Source organism: Ranitomeya imitator, chromosome 4 (assembly GCF_032444005.1).
Source record: "Ranitomeya imitator isolate aRanImi1 chromosome 4, aRanImi1.pri, whole genome shotgun sequence".
Classification (NCBI taxonomy): Eukaryota; Metazoa; Chordata; class Amphibia; order Anura; family Dendrobatidae; genus Ranitomeya; species Ranitomeya imitator.
Window position 1 is genome coordinate 410,706,846 of NC_091285.1, and position 20,385 is coordinate 410,727,230.

Consider the following 20,385-nt stretch of genomic DNA (forward strand, 5'->3'; position numbering starts at 1 on the left):
ATTGAGATCGGACACCATGTCGCATTTGTAGAGCGCCTGATGTGCCTAAACAGTGGAAACCCCCCAAAGAGACACCATTTTGGAAAGTAGACCCCACAAGGAACTTATCTATATGTGTGGTGAGCACTTTGAACCCCAAAATGCTTCACAGAGGTTTATAATCTAGAGCAGTAAAAATAAAAAATCATATTTTTTCCACAAAAATTATTTTTTGGCACAGTTTTATATTTTTACAAGGGTAACAGGAGAAATTGGACCCCAAAAGTTGTTGTGCAATTTGTCCTGAGTACGTTGATACTCCATATGTGGGAGAAAACTACGGTTTGGGCGCATGGCAGAGCTCGGAAGGAGCGCCGTTTTGGAATACAGACTTTGATGGAATGGTCTGCGGGCGTCATGTTGCATTTGTGCAGCCACTGATGTGCCTAAACAGTAGAAAACCCCCACAAGTGACACCATTTTGGAAACTAGACCCCCCCAAGGAACTTATCTAGATGTGCTGTGAGAACTTTGAACCCCCAAGTGTTTCACTACAGAGCCGTGAAAATAAAAAAAAAACTTTTTTCCCACAAAAGATTTTTTTAGCCCCCAAATTTTTATTTTCCCAACGGTAACAGGAGAAATTGGACTGCAAAGGTTGTTGTCCAATTTGTCCTGAGTACGCTGATAGCCCATATGTGAGGGTAAACCACTGTTTGGGCACACGGCAAAGCTCGTAAGGGAAGGAGCACGATTTTACTTTTTCAACGCAGAATTGGCTGGAATTGAGATCGAATGCGATGTCGCCTTTGGAGAGCCCTTGATGTGCCGAAACAGTGGAAACCCCCCAATTCTAACTCCAACCTTAACCCGAACACACCCCTAACTGTAATCCCAACCATAACCCTATCCACACCCCTAACCCGGACATGCCCCTAACCAGGTACGGACTGGGGCTGATATTCAGCCCTGGAATTTGAAATTACACAGGCCCATGCTGTCCCCGTCCCCAAGCAACAGATGGGATATATTGCTACTAATATTGCCCTGAAAGGAGGAAAGCAAGATTTACCTCCAGACAAATATTTCTAATGATACCTGTGGCCTGCTGGGGTAAGTGACAGAGTCAGCGACTTTGTGTTCCGTCACAACAGTATAGGTGTCTTGAGAACATCGATTCTGTTAACAATGTCAACAAGGCAGCCCACGACCAGACAGGCCCTTCTGGCATTTGCCAGAATTACCAGATGGCCAGTCTGGCCCTAACCCTAATCCCAACCCTAACCACACCCCTAACCCTAATTCCAACCTTAATCATAACCCTAACCACACCCTTAACCCTGACACACTGCTAACCCTAATCCCAACCGTAAATGTAATTCAAACTCTAACCCTAACTTTAGCCCCAACCCTAACTTTAGCCCTAAACCTAACCCTAATGGGAAAATGGAAATAAATACTTTTTTATTTTATTATTTTTCCCTAACTAAGAGGATGATAAAGGGGGTTTGATTTATTCTTTATAGCGGGTTTTTATAGCAGGTTTTTATGTTTGTCAGCTGTCACACACTAAAAGACGCTTTTTGTTGCAAAAAGTAGTTTTTGCATCACCATATTTTGAGAGCTATCATTTTTACATATTTTGGCCCACAGAGTCATGTGAGGTCTTGTTTTTTGCGGGACGAGTTGACGTTTTTATTGGTACCATTTTTGGGCACATGACATTTTTTGATCGCTTTTTATTACGATTTTTGGGAGGCAGAATGAGCAAAAACCAGGAATTCATGAATTTCTTTTGGGTGGGGTGTTTATACCGTTTCGCGTGTGGTAAAATTGATAAAGCAGATTTATTCTTCGGATTATAACTTTGTTATTTTTTCGCTGATGACGCTGTATGGCGGCTCATTTTTTGCAGGACAAGATGACATTTTCAGCGGTACCATGTTTATTTATCTCCGTCTTTTTGATCGCATGTTAGTCTACTTTTTGTTCGGCGGTATGATGATAAAGCAGTTTTTTTGCCTTGTTTTTTTTTACGGTGTTCACTGAAGGGGTTAACGAGTGGGACAATTTTATAGGTTGGGCCGTTACAGATGAATGTATGTGTACTTTTATTGTTTTTTTATTTACATAAAGAAATTTATTTATTGGAACAATTTTTTTTCTTTATTTAGGAATTTTTAAAAAATATTTTTACACAGTATATTTATTTTTTTACATCTTCCACGTCTCTTCAGACCCCACGACTAGAACATGAGGGTGAACGTATTTCATGATGCAGAAGTCAGTCTAATTTTTGGTAAAGGTGTTTATGATGCCCGTAACTAATTAAATAATAAAAAAAGGGTACCCCCCAGGTGGAAATGTTTGTCAGCCCTTACACTTACTGTATGGGCATTACAAGTACAGTACACCTGCTCGTTTATAATAGGAACATTTTTTTATTAGGCCCTCCTCCACATCTCTTTCACGGAGCATTGGAGTGCCTCCAAATTTTTTGCAGGCCTTGCATTCACTGCATTGGCAAACACTATGGGAGACCCACTTCCTAATAATGGGAACATTATTTTCAGGAGGCCCACCTCTACGTCTCTTGCATGGCATATTGTGGTGCGTGTTACTTTGGTGCAGGGCAGGCCTTGCATGCAATGCATAGGCTAACAGTATGGCAGTACCGAATGAAAAAAATTTTAACTTTGGTTTCATGTGGCCATCCAGGACGTGGGCTCAAAGGCTTATTGGGATGCGTGTTACTTTGGTGCAGGGCAGGCCTTGCAATCAATGCATACGCTAACAGTATGGCAGTACCAAATTCATAATAATAGGAACTTTGGTTTCATGTGGCCATTCAGGATGTTTGTTCAATGGGTTGTTGGGGTGCGTGTAACTTTGGTGCAGGGCAGGCCTTGCATTCAAAGCATAGGCAAATACTATGGGAGACCCACTATCTTATAATGGGAACATTTTTTCAGGAGGCCCTCCTGTATGTCTCATGAAAGAGGTATTGGGGTGCGTCCTAATTTTTGGCAGCCCAACCTCTCACTGCTTAGGCAATAACAGTATAGGAGACCCACTGTATAATAATGGCCCTTTAAGAATATTAATGCCGCCTGATGCCACTATAAAAATAGGCTTTGTGACTTTACAAGTCCCTCCTTCGTTAATGAAACAAGATGTGTCTGATGATGTGTCACACACCACATGGCCAGCTAAGGTTGCTCAATGTTACAATGACATGTCCCAGTGAATGCATTTGTATTGGTTGAAAGCAATGCTAAAGTTGAAATACGCATCAAAAACGCTACGAGTGAACATAGCCCAAGTGGTGGAGGAACATTTGTTTTGGGTTAATTATTTCGCCTGATATATAATTCTTTACCCTGGAAAGGATGTTCATTAACATATTTACCAGGAAAACCAATTTTGGTTTTGTTTTTGTATGTTTTTTGGTGCGCCTGTAAAAATGGCGTAAAACTGACAACATTGCTCAAAGCTGTGACCTGGGACTGAGAAATGCTTCTAGGGGCATTCCCCATGATGTTCCCAGGTCATTTGAGCACTGTTTCCATCATTGTCAGAAGTTTTTAGGCCTTAAAAGGACCCCTGGGGGGATCGCAGTAAAAATGCTCGGGTTTCCCATAGACTTACATTGGGCTCGTTGTTCTGGCCGAGTACTTGAGTATTAAAAATTGCTTGACCCGAGCAACGAGCACCCGAAATAGGTTAACTTTTAGATGATATTCCAATTTTGTGAGAAGCACCTGTATGTGGGGAGCAGTGGGGACCTTCATAATATATACAGTGCCTTGCGGACGTATTCGGCCCCCTGGAAAGTTTCAACCTTTTCCCACACATCATGCTTCAAACATAAAGATACCAAATGTAAATTATTGGTGAAGAATCAACAAGTGGAACACAATTGTGAAGTTGAACGAAATTTATTGGTTATTTTACATTTTTGTGGAAATTCAAAAACTGAAAAGTGGGGCGTGCAATATTATTCGGCCCCTTTAACTTAATACTTTGTTGCGCCACCTTTTACCTGCGATTACAGCTGCAAGTCGCTTGGGGTATGTGTCTATCAGTTTTGTACATCGAGAGACTGAAATTCTTGCCCATTCTTTCTTGGCAAACAGCTCGAGCTCAGTGAGGTATGATGGAGATCGTTTGTGAACAGCAGTTTTCAGCTCTTTCCACAGATTCTCAATTGGATTGAGGTCTGGACTTTGACTTGGCCATTCTAACACCTGGATACATTTATTTGTGAATCATTCCATTGTAAATTTTGCTTCATGTTTGGGATCATTGTCTTGTTGGAAGACAAATCTCCATCCCAGTCTCCAACTGGTTTTCTTCAAGAATGGTCCTGTATTTGACTCCATCCATCTTCCCATCAATTTTAACCATCGTCCCTGTCCCTGCAGAAGAAAAGCAGGCCTAAACCATGATGCTGCCACCACCATGTTTGACAGTGGGGATGGTGTGTTCAGGGTGATGAGCTGTGTTGCCTTTATGGCAAACATATCGTTTGGCATTGTTGCCAAAAAAGTTCGATTTTGGTTTCATCTGACCAGAGCACCTTCTTCCACATGTTTGGTGTGTCTCCCAGGTGGCTCGTTGCAAACTTTACACAACAATTTTTATGGATATCTTTGAGAATTGGCTTTCTTCTTGCCACTCTTCCATAAAGGCCAGATTTGAGCAGTGTACGACTTATTGTTGTCCTATGGACAGAGTGTCCCATCTCAGCTGTAGATCTCTGCAGTTCATCCAGAGTGATCATGGGCCTCTTGGCTGCATCTCTGATCAGTCTTCTCCTTGTTTGAGATTAAAGTTTAGAGGGACGCCCGGGTCTTGGTAAATTTGCAGTGGTATGATACTCCTTCCATTTCAATATGTTCGCTTGCACAGTGCTCCTTGGGATGTTTAATGTTTTGAAAATCATTTTGTATCCAAATCTGGCTTTAAACTTCTCCACAACAGTATCACGGACCTGCCTGTTGTGTTCCTTGGTCTTTATGATGCTCTGTGTGCTTCAAACAGAACCCTGAGACTATCACAGAGCAGGTGCATTTATACGGAGACTTGATTACACACAGGTGGATTATATTTGTCATCATAAGGCATTTAGGACAACATTGGATCGTTCAGAGATCCACAATGAACTTCTGGAGTGAGTTTGCTGCACTGAAAGTAAAGGGGCCGAATAATATTGCAAGCCCCACTTTTCAGTTTTTGAATTTCCACAAAAATTTAAAATAACCAATACATTCCGTTCAACTTCACAATTGTGTTCCACTTGTTGTTGATGCTTCACCAAAAATTTACATTTGGTATCTTTATATTTGAAGCATAATATGTGGGAAAAGGTTGAAAAGCTCCAGGGGGCCGAATACTGTCACAAGGCACTGTATATATATATATCTGGTAATGAGGACCTTCATACTATACGTAGCTCGGGGGCTTTTTGGCCCCACTGTGCCACAAACCAGACTACCCTAGAAGGGGCGTGACTATGACAGCTGCCTTTGTATTCACTGGAGCATCTGATGGTGAGGTCAGGCTTGTGCGGCAGGCAGCTGCCAGGTGCTACTCCAGGGTGGTGTCTGGCTGTGGCTGCTGATCCCACTTGGCGAACAGGAACACTAGGACAGGTGCATGCATCAGGCAGGACAGGCAGAAGAGCACGGCTGAAACTCAGACGAGTAGGCTGGCATGGCTGAGACACAGGGCTGGCAGAGAAACAGGGCTGGCAAGTACGGCAGAGACACAGGGCTGGCAGGTATGGCAGAGACACAGGGCTGGCAGGTACGGCAAAGACACAGGGCTGGCAGGTACGGCAGAGACACAGGGCTGGCAGGTACGGCAGACACAGAGCTAGCAGGTACGCCAGAGACACAGGGCTGACAGGTACGGCTGAAACACAAGGCTGGTTGGTGTGGCGTATGAAGGAACAGGTAGGGTCCTGTTCACACAGGAGGTGCAGGTACGGAAACAAGCCAGAAGGAAAGGAGAATGAAGGAACAGGTTGGGACCTGTTAACACAGAAAGAGAAAAGCAAGGCTGCAGATAGGAGCGGTAGAGCAGCAAGAGATAGCGATGCAACAAAAGCTAAGCAGAGCGGAACCACAAGGAATGCGGAGAGGAGCTGCAGCAAGAGATTACTGCAGCAGCAGGAGCAGAGCAGAGTAGAACGGAGCAGACCCACAGGAGTGCGGAGCAGAGGCAAAGCCGCAGAGAGACAAGGGTAGAAGCACAAAGTGCAGAGCCAAGAGCAGAGTGAAGGCACAGAGTGCAGAGCCAAGAGCAGAGTGAAGGCACAGGGTGCAGAGCCAAGGGCAAAGTGAAGGCACAGAATGCAGAGCCAAGAGCAAAGCAAAGTCGCAGAGAGTGGAGTCGAGAGCAGAGCAGAGAGGCACTGCAGGGAAAGAAACTACAGACAAGGAGACAGAGATAGGACAAAGTTCAGACAGGGAAATGGAACAAGACAAGGTATAAGAACAAAGACACATGGACCAGGATATTCTGCCTCCTGGAGGGCGGACAGACCAAAACAAGGCAAAGCAAGGACACAGACACTGAGTCCAGGATATACAGCCTCTTGGAGGGCAGACCAACAAGATACAAGGCAAAGCTAAGAGTAGAGCCTCCAGAGAAGGAGAAACACAGAGCAAGGCCTGGCAGCTCAGAAGCAAAACACTAACTGAGTTAACACATTGCACAGGCCCAGTCCACTGGGTGGAGCTGCACTAAATACTGGAGGCCTCTTGGTAATTGGTCAGGAACAGATTAGACAGGTGCACCTGATTCCTATAAGAACCAGAGAGTTCATGCGCCGCCCTCCTATGCACACAGCCAGGAAGCATACAGAGAACAGAGGCACAGAATATGGAGCTGGCAAGAAACAGAAACCACAACATGACCTGGAGCAGTGGGTAAGAAAGTGTGAGAGATGTGAGGCCATGCCGTGATGCCAGCAGAGTTGTTACAACGGGGCAGTGGGGGCCATCATACTATATATTTGAGGCAGTGAGGACCTTCATACTATATATAGGGGGAATCTCTGTAGTCAACTCTGTTCTGCTCCCATATCTCTGTAGTAATCTCGGTCCTGCTCCCATATCTCTGTAGTAAGCTCGATTTGACACCCATATCTCTGTAGTAAGCTTGGTTCTATTCCCTTATTTCTGTAGTAAGCTCTGTTCTGCTCCCATTTCTCTGTAGTAAGCTATGTTCTGCTTAATCTCTACAGAAAGCTCGGTTCTGCTCTCTCATCTCTGTAGTAAGCTTGGTTCTGCCCCCAAAGCTCTATAGTAAGCTCCTTTCAGCTCCCTTATCCCAGTAGCAATCTTGGTTCCGTTCTCATGTCTATGTAGTCAGTTTGCTTCTGTTGCAGTAGCTATGTAGGCAGTAAGCTTGGTTCTGCTCCCATATCTCTGTAGTAAGCTTGGTTCTGCTGCCATATTTCTGTAGTAAGTTCAGTTCTGCTCCCTTATCTCTGTAGTAAGCTTGGTTCTGCTCTCATATTTCTGCAGTAAGCTCGGTCCTGCTCCCATATCTCTCTAGTAAGCTCGGTTTGACTCCCATATCTCTGTAGTATGCTGGTTCTGCTCCCTTATTTCTGTAGTAAGCTCTGTTCTGCTCACATTTCTCTGTAGTAAGCTCTGTTCTGCTCCCTTATCTCTGTAGTAAGCTCAGTTCTGTTCCCTTATCTCTGTAGAAAGCTTGGTTCTGCTCCCTTATCTCTGTAGTAAGCTTAGTTCTGCTCTCACAGGTCTGTAGTAAGATCCTTTCAATTCCCTTATCTCAGTAGCAATCTTGGTTCCGTTCTCATGTTTATGTAGTCGGTTTGTTTCTGTTGCAGTAGCTATGTAGGCAGTAAGCTTGTTTCTGCTCCCATATCTCCGTAGTAAGCTTGGTTCTACTGCCATATATCTGCAGTAAGCTCAGTTCTGCTCCCTTATCTCTGTAGTAAGCTTGGTTCTGCTCCATTTTCTCTGTAGTAAGCTTGGTTCTGCTCCCTCATCTCTGTAGTAAGCTCCTTTCAGTTCCCTTACTTCCGTAGCAATCTTGGTTTCTTTCTCGTGTCTATGTAGTCAGCTCGCTTCTGCTGCAGTAACTATGTAGGCAGTAAGCTTGTTTCTTCTCTCATATCTATGCAGCAATCTGCGTTCTGTTCCCATATCAATGTACCAGCCCTTATTGAAAGCCTGTTATCTCTACTGCTTTAATGAGTGGTTAGAGATAATCAGGAAAAGGGTGGACCACCGCAACTCAAGGGCCACTGCCTTGTGATTGCCCTCCAGGCTGAAAAGTGCCAGCCAGTCCGATTGTAAATTCTACAATAGCTCAGAAACAGGCAAATCCTGGCAATGCACAGTGTGACTGCAGACTTATCATTTTAGACTGGACAGTATAGTTCTCCATACAGCATTATGGGCACCACAATGTCCTCTATACAGTATTATCGGCACCACATAGTCCTCCGTACAGTATATGGGCACCACATAGTCCTCCATGCAGAATCATGGGCACCACATAGTCCTCCATACAAAACTATGGGCCCCATTTAGTCCTCCATACAGAATTATAGGCCACATATAGTCCTCCAAAAAGTATTATGGGTTCAATATAGTACTCCATACAGTATTATGGGCCCAATATAGTCCTCCATACAGAACTATGGGTCCCATATAGGTCTCAATACAGTATTAAGGGACCAATATAGTCCTCCATACAGTATTATGGACCCAATATGGTCCTCCATACATAATTATGGGCACCACATAGTCCCCATACAGTATTATGGGCCCCATTAAAGCTTTTCTCCATCTTGGGACCCTGGTCCTTGTAGGCGCAAACTGGCTTCTTCCAGAAGGACGAAAGGACCTACTTTGAAAGGGGTATCTTTTCTTGGCATCTGCCGCCTTCTCCAGTATCTCATCTAGGACTGGTCTGAAAAGGAATTCTCCTTGGCATGTAATACCGCATAATTTACTTTTTAACTGAAGATCTCCTGCCCAATTCTTCAACCAAAGAGCCCGGCGAGCAGAGTTGAATAAAGCGCACGAGCGGGCCGTGAGTCTTACTGTGTCCGTGAAGACATGCTATAGAAAATCAGAGGCTTTTTGAATGGTTGGAAAAATGGCTAAAATCTGATTCCGTGGGCATTTATTTTTTATCTGAGAGTGCAACTGATCTATCCATACAATAAGGGATCTTGCTGTGCATGTTGCAGCGATATTTGGCTTAAATGCTGCTGCCCCGACTCCCAGGCACTTTTGAGTAAACTTCTTGCCGATTTATCTAAGGGGTCCTTTAGGAGCCCTGAGTCATCAAAAGGCAAAGCCGATTTTGGGATACATGTGAAATCGTTGCATCAATTTTTGGGGCCTTTTTCCAACTCTCAGAAATATCTGCTTCAAAAGGGGTATTTCCTTTTAATTTGTTTAGGAATGAACCTTTTTTATCAGGCTTCTTCCATTCCTTCTTTATCAGGGAGGATACTTTCCTATGTATTGGAAAATTTCCTCCCATTCAAACATCACATTGTGTATGGTTCTGGGCTCCTTAATATACTCAATTTTCATTGTGGCAATAACAGCTTTAACTAATTTGATTGTGTCCTCTGCTGGGAAACAATGACGGCCTTCGTTATCGTCTGAGGATGAACATGAGACATCCGACTAAAACCCTTTTAATTTCCCATCTTCCAAGTCCTCGTCCGAGATTGTATCCAACTTCTCAGCAGGAACATAAGAGGACCTATTCTTAAGTCCCTTAAGCAAATTTCTGACCTCTGTTTTTACTATAGCCTTCAAGTTATTCATAAGGGGCAAGGATTCCTCTGCCACTGTCTTCTCTAACGAAATGTTGTGCCTGCCAAGTTTGCACAACTTTTTGTTAGAGGATGGCAACATTTCGCTCTACAAAGTGCACGTTCCTTATTCACCGCTTTTTTAGGCAGGTTCTACAACAAAACATATTCATGGGACACAGTCAGGTATGGACTGGGGCTGAAATTCAGCCCTGGCATTTGAAATCTCACAGGCCCATGCGGTCCCCATCCCCAAGCACTAGATGGGATATATTAGTAAAATTACCCTGGGTGGAGGAAGCAAGATCTACTACAAGACCAATATTTCTAATGTTCCCTATGGCCTGCTGGCACTTTGTGCTTGTCACACCTCTTAACAGTATGGGTGTCTTGAGAACACCGATTCTGTTAACAACATAGCAGACAATGCGGCCCATGACCAGACAGGCCCTTCTGGTATTTGCCAGAATTGCCCAATGGCCAATCCGGCCCTGGACACAGTATTAGTGTAAAGGTAAAAGAGGTATTTAATTCACTCACCCCAGCAGGAAACTACCGTGCACGGAGGGGCCACTTCTTCTGCAGGATCTCTGGCCTAGCTCCATTCCTCAGTTCTGCCGATCTACTGGTGCAGCTAAGAATGGAAGGAGAAGAGCACCTTTTATAATATGCGGCTCCATTTTCTAATTTCCCACCTCTGCGGTGGCGGCAACACCCCAGGATGTGACTCCAGACGCCGACCACTTTTACCTGGGTGCACGTGTCCGTGACATACTGCTCTATCAGGAGAACTGCGTAAGCCCCTGCCTGACTGATTTGGCAGTAGTTAATCTACACGAAGAACAAAAAGGATAGACAATTTAAATTGCTGAATCCGATGAGCAATTTTCAGTCAGTGACGGGGGCGCGCTTATAGCCGCTGCTCTATATACTGTATACTCAGAGCGGGTACTGAACCCACATTGTTGCCACTCCCGTCACTGAAACTCAGATGATACCGGAGTGAACAAAATTAATTTTCTCTGTGCAGCGCTCGGCTACATGCAGGCACCGGGCAGGTTAATAATGCTATTAAACCTGCAGATTAACCCCATATCTGCAGGTTAATACCGTTTTTTCTGGTGACAGGTTCCCTTTAAGGAGATATAAAGCAGTTGTTTTGTACTAAACAATTAATTAAAGGGAAACTGAGATAATTCATGCTGCCCAAACCGCTGGCAGCATGAACTATGGGTAGGCTGCACAATTGAAGCCAGTTATATTATCGGAAACGCTTTGGTGTTTCAGAGAAAGTACTGTTTGAAGATCCAGAGGTGATGGACAGGTCTCTCCCTATGTATTCCCAAATAGAAAAGACCTGTCAATCACTCGCAATGGCCAGAGGCAGAACTTGACTAACCTTGTCTCAGGCTATGGTCCCCGGCCAGATATTCAGACAATTTTTTTTCTGTGACGAAAGAGCATTTTAAAGAAAAATATACCTTGTGCAGCTAGGTTGAGATGTATCCTACCCGCGATTTTGGCAGCATAGATTGCCTGACAGGTTCCTTTTAATCTTATAGGACTCTGACCCTAAGCTAATGTTAACACAAGTACCTACATTAAAGTGTTAATAAAGTGATAATGCTGAGTACAATAACAAGGGAACAATCTGGTGTTCTTGTTGTAGATAAAGAGTAAATACATAGTGGAGGACAGCTGTAGATTACAGTTGATTTGGTTAACCTAAATTAAACTTTAAGACTATAATATATCAGTGTAATTCAGAATTAGGCCGGGATCACACATACGCGAGATACGGCCGAGTCTCGTAGGTGAAAACCCAGCTCTGGCGCCGGTACTCCGGAGCGGAGCGTGCAGCCGCACAGCAATACATGGAGCTGCACGCTCCGCTCCGGAGTGCCGGCGCCAGAGCTGGGTTTTCACCTGCCAGACTCGGCCGTATCTCGCGTATGTGTGATCCCGGCCATACATAGGCATTAGTGATGTGCAAGCGTGCACGGGTGTTATCAGAGCATCTGGGAAGGCTTGTATATTATGTTTGTGTCTCTGTGGCTGCATGATTTGTGGCTGTTAGATACCCTGAACACATGTGAGGGTTGCTTGTTTGTTAGGGAATTCCGACATTTGTTGAGGCTGTCAAACAGCCACAAATCATGCAGCAGCGGGGTGAACCTGTCACCCCGAAATTCGCGGGTGAGGTAAGCCCACCGGCATCAGGGGCTTATCTGCAGCATTCTGTAATGCTGTAGATAAGCCCCCGATGTTACCTAAAAGAGGAGAAAAAGAGGTTATATTATACTCACCCAGGGGCGGTCCCGCTGCTGGTCAGGTCGGATGGGCGTCTCTGGTCCGCTGCGGCGCCTCCAATCTTCATTACAAGACGTCCTCTTCTGATCTTCAGCCACGGCTCCGGCGCAGGCGTACTTTGCTCTGCCCTGTTGAGGGCAGACAAAGTACTGCAGTGCGCAGGCGCCGGACCTCTGACCTTTCCGGTGCCTGTGCACTGCAGTACTATCCTCTGCCCTCAACAGGGCAGAGCAAAGTACGCCTGCGCCGGAGCCGTGGCTGAAGACCAGAAGAGGACGTCTTGTAATGAAGATGGGAGGCGCCGCAGCGGACCAGAGACGCCCGTTTGACCTGACCAGCAGCGGGACCGTCCCTGGGTGAGTATAATATAACGTCTTTTTCTCCTCTTTTAGGTAACATCGGGGGCTTATCTACAGCATTACAGAATGCTGTAGATAAGCCCCTGATGCCGGTGGGCTTATCTCACCCGCGATTTTTGGGGTGACAGGTTCCCTTTAATACACGAGCACTTCTATATGTTCGGATAACACCTGAGCATGCTCAGATAAAACATTTTCCGAGCACGTTGGCGCATCACTAATAGCAAAATATGCAGCCGCACGCTCCGTTCCTGAGTGACGGTGGTAATGCCGAGTATTAACATGCGAGACTCGGCCGTATTTCTCGCATGTGTGATCCTGGCCTTAAGTGTGTTAATAAGATCTCTGTTGGCCTTGTTGTCAAGGAAGTGCTTAGGTAAAGTGAAGACCACTTAATTCTGCAGATAAACAAACTCACATTGACTATATTCAAATAAATCAGTGCTTGGTAATGTGGTAGTGACCTGTTCACATGGACTGAACAGAGGCGTAGCTAGGGTTGTGTTTCAGGGGGGGGCCAAACTTCTGAGTGAACCCCTAACCAGGTAACCTTGATTACAACTCGGTGATGCACCCTAATAGTAGATGTAGGAGAAACTCAACAGATGACTGTCCTGTTGCTGAAAATATAATCCCTATACAAAGACCAACATTGATATTACCGCTATATGGTCAGTGGTAGAGACCAGTCCTGCAGAACATATAAGAGATCACAGCACAGTTATAGATGGTGACTTAGGGTATGTGCACACGTCAGGATTTCTTGAAGAAATTTTCCTGACAAAAAACGGACATTTCTGCCAGAAATCCGCATGCGTTTTTACCGCGATTTTGACGCGTTTTTGGTGCGTTTTTTCCCCAAATGCATAGAAATGCGGGAAAAACGCAGAAAATCCGCAAAAATAATGAACATGCTCATTTTTTTACCGCGATGCGTTTTTTTTCGCGGAAAAAAACGCATCCATGTGCACAAAACATGCAGAATGCATTCTAAATGATAGAATGCATAATGTATGCGTTTTTAATGAGTTTTTATAGCGTTTTTAGCGCGAAAAGAACGCGAAAAAACCTGTACGTGTGCACATAGCCTTACAGAGGAAGTTCTTTCTGATGGAATAATTCACTTTTCCCGTCTTTTCTATTTGGCCCAGATCAACATGAGAACAGCCAGGACTCGGCTGCAGACACACGTTTCACTTATCATACTTGCAGCCCCATCACCATCTTTTCCCAACCTGCACAAACTCCTCATGCTGCTGATACCCCAGTACTGAGCCGCTGCTGCCGTATGTGTCCCTATTATTGCACCTGCTGTGTGGAACAATGTGCCTCTAGATCAGGGGTGTCAAACTGCATTCCTCGAGGGCTGCAAACAGGTCATGTTTTCAGGATTTCCTTGCATTGCACAGGTGATAATTTAATCACCTGCAGAGAATGATTCCAGCACCTTGTGCAATGCTAAGGAAATCCTGAAAACATGACCTGTTTGCAGCCCTCGAGGAATGCAGTTTGACACCCCTGCTCTAGATGGTACAATAAACCTCTAGAATATATTAACGTTGTGTGCAAGTGCCTGCATCTCTCCCAGCAGAGACACCAGCGTACTCATTTTTGAGGCTCCTGTCCTGCTCCTTCCGCGTGTGCTGCTGCCCGGGGTGCGTGCTCTCCTAGTAGGTCTCCAGGCACTGTGCTTAGGCCGCACGCACACTTCCTTTTTCTTAAGGGGGCCGCGCGCATTCCTCTAAAGTGTACACAGCCAATAGCTGGAGGTCACTTACTATTTAAAGCGCCTCTTCCAACATGGAGGTGCCTTTGCAATGTTGTGAGTTTGTTCCTAACACTCTTATCAGCTCTCAAGTCCCCATGTTTGCATTTAGTCTGTTGCTCACACCAGTGCTCACCTCAACGGCAGCCGAACCAGTTGCACACGCCAGTGCTCACTTCAATGGCAGCTGAGCCTGCTGCACCCACCAGTGCTCACCTCAACGGCAGCTGAACTGGCTGCACCCACCAGTGCTCACCTCAATGGCAACTGAACCGGTTGCACCTGCCAGTGCTCACCTCAACGGCAGCCAAACCGGTTGCAATCGCCAATGGTCACCTCAACGGCAACTGAGCCTGCTGCACCCGCCAGTGCTCACCTCAATGGCAGCCGAACCAGTTGCACCCACCAGTGTTCACCTCAATGGCAGCCAAACCGGTTGCACCCGCCAGTGCACACCTCAACGGCAGCCGAGCCTGCTGCACTTGCTTGAGCTTGTCACCCATTGACTTCAATTGAGTCAGTGAAATCTGCAGCAAAAACACAGGTATAAAAATGTCTGCGGATTTGCTAAGTTTTTGCTTTTGATGTTCTTACTTTGGTGTTTCCCACGGTGTCATCTGTGTGACAGCGTGAGAAACACCGGCGGCTCTGATTGGCAGTAAGATCGTTAGAGTATGTGCACACGTATCTGTGAGGGCTGCGGATTTTTCCGCAGCGGATTTGATAAATTTGCAGTGCAAAACCACTGCGGTTTTTCCTGCGGATTTATCGCGGTTTCTATTGCGCATTCCGCTGCAGGTTTACACCTGCAGTTTTCTATTGGAGCACGTGTAAACCCGCAGCAGAATCTGCACAATGAATTGACATGCTGCAGAATGTAAACCGCTGCGTTTCCGCGTGTTTTTTTTCCGCAGCATGTGCACTGCGGATTTCGTTTCCCATAGGTTTACATTATATTGTAAACGCATGGGAAACCGCTGCGGACCCACAGCTGCGGATCCGCTGCAAAATCCGCAGCGTGTGCACATACCCTGAAGCCCTTGTCTCCCATAAAAAAATATAAAAAAATATACTCACCTTAATGCCTAATCCTCGATGCCCATGTCACCTGGAAAAGAGAAAAAAATAATAAACCACCATATCCCTCACCTATCCGCCATTATCCGTATGGTCCAGTAACGATTCAGATTCAGTAACTGCTCTCAAAGTCATCAGGATCGTCGTGGGACATTATGGATAATCTCTTCACTTCAGACAGGTGAGGAATGTAGTTATTATTTTAATTCTTTTACAGGAGACATTGGCTTCAGTGAAATGTGCATTGAGGTGAGTATATGTTTTTTGTAAATGTAAATTCATTAAAGGAGTCTGTGTAATTATTTAATAGTCTCGCACTCAACTTAAATCTTATTTCTTTATTGAGTGAAGGGTAGCACTGGAAACGTTTCAGCTCAAATTGAGCTTTCATCAGTCACGTGCTGTGCCTAAAATGGTGTGTGGATCATGTCCTGAGATAGAAATACAGATCGTGCCTGTTGCAGCTGAATGACTACTGAGAGATGAGGTGGAAGTCTTTTATGTAGTATACAAAAGTTGCGAAGTAGAGCAGTGGTAGGCTTAGAGTTATATAGCATTGGTGGCAAGAAACAAAACACCTCGGGGGCGGTCAGCATAAGAACCGGGGCTTATGGGTATGGTGTCGGCAATTATTATTATTATTATTATACATTTTTATAGCGCCATTTATTCCGTGGCGCTTTACATGTGAATACGGGGCAAATATAGACAAATACATTAAACATGAGCAGATAACAAGGCACACAAGTACATAAGGAGGGAGGACCCAGCCCGCGAGGGCTCACAGTCTGCAGGGGGTGGGTGAGGATACACTAGGAGAGGGAAGAGCTGGCTGTGCGGCTGTTAAGTAGGTTGAGGATCACTGGAGGCTGTAGGCTTGTCGGAAGAGATGAGTCTTCAGGTTCTTTTTGAAGGTTTCTATGGTAGGCGCAAGTCTGATGTGTTGGGATAGAGAGTTCCAGAGTATGGGGGAAGCACGGGAGAAGTCTTGGATGCGGTTATGGGAAGAAGAGATGAGAGGGGAGTAGAGAAGGAGGTCTTGGGAGGATCGGAGGTCGCGTGTAGGTAGGTACCGGGAGACCATGTCACAGATGTATGGAGGAGACAGGTTGTGGATGGCTTTGTATGTCAGTGTGAGGGTTTTGAACTGGAGTCTCTGGGCGATAGGAAGCCAGTGAAGGGCTTGGCACAGGGGAGAGGCTGGGGAATAGCGGGGGGACAGGTGGATTAGTCGGGCAGCAGAGTGTAGGATGGATTGGAGTGGTGCCAGAGTGCTAGAGGGGAGTCCAGAGAGTAGGAGGTTGCAGTAGTCGAGGCGGGAGATGATAAGGGCATGCACTAGCGTTTTTGCAGTGTTGCGGTCAAGGAAAGCACGGATCCGGGAAATATTTTTGAGTTTGAGACGACAGGAGGAGGCAAGGGCTTGGATATGTGGCTTGAAAAAGAGGGCAGAGTCGAGGATCACCCCGAGGCACCGGGCGTGTGGGACTGGGGATAGTGAGCAGCCATTGACATTGATGGATATGTCTGGTGGAGCGGTAGAGTGAGATGGGGGAAAGATGATGAATTCTGTTTTGTCCATGTTCAGTTGTAGAAAGCGAGCAGAAAAGAAGGCTGAAATGGCAGACAGTGCGGGATTTTGGTAAGCAAGGAGGAGAGGCAGTACCCTCAGAGACGGCCAGTAGTAGAGCCGGGGCTGGAGGAAGAAGCCACCTATGTACGTATGACGCCCCTGGAGACGCAGAGGACAGGACATGATCCACACACCATTTTAGGCACAGCACGTGACTGATGAAAGCTCAATTTGAGCTGAAACGTTTCCAGTGCTACCCTTCACTCAATAAAGAAATAAGATTTAAGTTGAGTGTGAGACTTTTATACTGATTATTGATGGTTTGGGAACCTAGTCTCTGCACCACCCATATAGCAGTGCACACGGTGTTTATTTACATGTGTAATTATTTAAAACACAGGACTTTATTCGGGTGTGTATTTTTATAATATCACTACTATAAATTAACATGGTGCACAGTACTGTAAAAATGACATTGCTGAACACGTTTAGTTCATTGTTACTTCTTTTAGCCAAATCACAAACCATGACGCAGTTAAAAGCATGCTTATTGCTTAGGTGTCTTTGGAAGCCCCCAACTCTTTGAAAGTTCAAGGAAAAAACCCCGTAACTGACAGCAGAGCCGCCAGCGAAGCAACTTCAAGAAAAAGACTGACAGCTTTTTCCTGAAGGATCTTAGTCCAAGAAAACCTCTGCGGTTCCACCTTCGGAATTAAAAGGAGTTTGTCACCAGGTCTTTGCTACCCCATAAACGAGCATCAAAATGTAGGGGCAGAGACTCTGATTCCGTAATATGTCACTTACTGGGTTGCTTAATGTCATTTTGAATAAATTACTGTTTTATCTGCCGCAGATCTACCAGTTCTAAATGCTGAGTCCTGTATAACCCTCCCACACCACTGATAGAGCATGGGCAGAAAGCTGGCACTCAGTGGTGGGGGCGGTGTTATACAGAGCTTATGACTATGCTGGACTACCTGGCAGCAGGTTTACTAGTCCTCTAATGATAATGTCCTGCTGATAAATCAGTGATTTTATCAAAACTACAGCAAGCAGCCCAGTGACACATTGCTGGAATTAGGGAATGTTTCTACATTATGCTGCTCTGATTAGATGGCAAAAACCTGGTGACAGATTCAGAGATTTTTCCACGCCAGCTGCAGAGCCATACTAGTTTGAATGACTACCGATGGGCACAGTGAGGAGTGGGCCCCTGTACATTGGCCCTTTGCAGCCCAATAGCTCATTATGATGCACTCTTCTACCTGCTTTGGGGGGAAATGGGCCCCCTTACCTAGTGGGTTCCTGCACCAATTCTATGGCCACCACTGCTCTACACATTTTTTCATGGAGATTCATGGCCTCCTTACTATGAAACCAGCCTCATGCAGTTCACCTCTGTAGGAGTGCTGAGTGCGAGCTCCCACTCTGCTCACTTGAGAAACAAACACTCCTGGTTATTCTGCAGCCACATACACCCTGACTACAACTCCCATAAGGCATAGCGGTTCCCTATAACGCCATCTTCGACAACCGACGCCAAACTGACTGAAGAGAACAGGTAGTCCCTTTTTTTTCCAGAGCGAGGCTTGGAAAGCAATATAGATCACTCCGCCCATCTAGTCTGACTCCTCCTCTCCCTTCTCTGTTTTTAAGTCTTCCTCCGCGACCGGCGCGTCATTATTTGTCGAGGTCACGTGACAGCGGTTCTCGTAGTCGGTTGTATTATTTACGTGTTTGAAGGGGAGTCCCCCGGAGAGCGAAGACGTCGGCGGCGGTGACAGCACCCGACAGCGGGGTCCAGGGGGAAGCGACAGTGAGGCCCGACCCCTCCGTCACATATATAAACACCGACTGAGACTAAAGCTCCGGTTAGCCGAGTCCGGGGGAGAGAAAAATAAGTCCGGCTTTCTGTGTCAACGACAAGTCTATTTTCCAGCCCTCAGCACTGCGGCCAGCCGAGTGTGAGACCCCGGGGGGGAGCTGAAGCCATGTCATCTCCCAGCCCGGGCAAGAGGCGGATGGACACGGATGTGGTCAAACTGTATCCTTCTCGGGGTGCTGGGGTATGTGGGGGGCGGTGGAGGACTGCGGCTGGGGGCCTTCATTGTGGCTGCCATCTTCCTTGTCATGGCTGCTGGACAGCAGTGGAGGAGTGTAGCCCTGTAGTGTACGTGTCCTGTGTGCTGCCAGTGCTGGCCTCACTGTGTGTATGTGTATACTGTGTGTATATGTATGTATGTATTGTGCCTCCCTATCCTCGGGGCTGCCATGGCTCCTAGGCCCATTATTTATATTGGGTGGGGGGCACCGATCTGGAGACTTGCCTGGTTTGTGTTGAGCTGCCTTATTGTGCCCGTTGCCATAAGCTGGCGTTTAGTGCGCCCGTTGCCATAAGCTGGCGTTTAGTGCGCCCATTGCCATAAGCTGGTCTCTAATGTGCCCATTGCCATAAACTGGTCTTTAGTGTGCCCGTTGCCATAAGCTGGCCTTTAGTGTGCCCGTTGCCATAAGCTGGTCTTGTGTGCCCGTTGCCATAAACTGGTCTTTAGTGTGCCCGTTGCCATAAGCTGGTCTTTAGTGTGCCCGTTGCCATAAGCTGGTCTTTAGTGTGCCCGTTGCCATAAGCTGGTCTTTAGTGTGCCCGTTGCCATAAGCTGGTCTTTAGTGTGCCCGTTGCCATAAGCTGGTCTTTAGTGTGCCCGTTGCCATAAGCTGGTCTTGTGTGCCCGTTGCCATAAGCTGGTCTTTAGTGTGCCCGTTGCCATAAGCTGGTCTTTAGTGTGCCCGTTGCCATAAGCTGGTCTTTAGTGTGCCCGTTGCCATAAGCTGGTCTTTAGTGTGCCCGTTGCCATAAGCTGGTCTTTAGTGTGCCCGTTGCCATAAGCTGGTCTTTAGTGTGCCCGTTGCCATAAGCTGGCGTTTAGTGTGCCCGTTGCCATAGCCTGGTCTTTAGTGCGCCCGTTGCCATAAGCTGGTCTTTAGTGTGCCCGTTGCCATAAGCTGGCATTTAGTGTGCCCGTTGCCATAGCCTGGTCTTTAGTGCGCCCGTTGCCATAAGCTGGCATTTAGTGTGCCCGTTGCCATAGCCTGGTCTTTAGTGCGCCCGTTGCCATAAGCTGGCGTTTAGTGTGCCCATTGTGTCTTTGCTTAGTCCCTTTAAGAGCTGTCAGAAGCTACTTGTTGGTGTTCGCCTGCCTTGTGTGACACGTCCTATATTAATAATCTGTTGTCAGGTATGTGTCATCGGGGCTGGATGCAGTCGCCTTATGTCTGTCCTGGTGTTTTGTTGTAAGGCAGCACACAATAGGCTGTTGTCTCTTGAGAACCGGATCAGACCCCGTTGCTGATCCTTTCTCCTTGGTCTCTATTGTAGATTAATAAGACAGGTTTCTTACTGATGTGCAGGTTCCTCACCCCCGAGCTTAAATTAGATCACTAACCACAGGGTACATTGGTGCGTTCACGTTCTTTGTTCGTTTCTAGATTCAGACACAATGATTTC

General features: G+C 46.2%; 1 protein-coding gene across 1 annotated transcript in view; it reads left to right on the forward strand.

Annotated features, from left to right (window-relative positions):
• Positions 1-18,506: 18,506 nt before the first annotated feature.
• Positions 18,507-20,385, forward strand: part of UBE2H (ubiquitin conjugating enzyme E2 H) — a 68,536-nt gene continuing 66,657 nt past the window's right edge. The window contains exon 1 of the mRNA XM_069765395.1: positions 18,507-18,924. Coding sequence (XP_069621496.1) covers positions 18,872-18,924 — 53 coding nt within the window. The 5' untranslated portion in view covers positions 18,507-18,871. The remainder of the gene's footprint in view (positions 18,925-20,385) is intronic.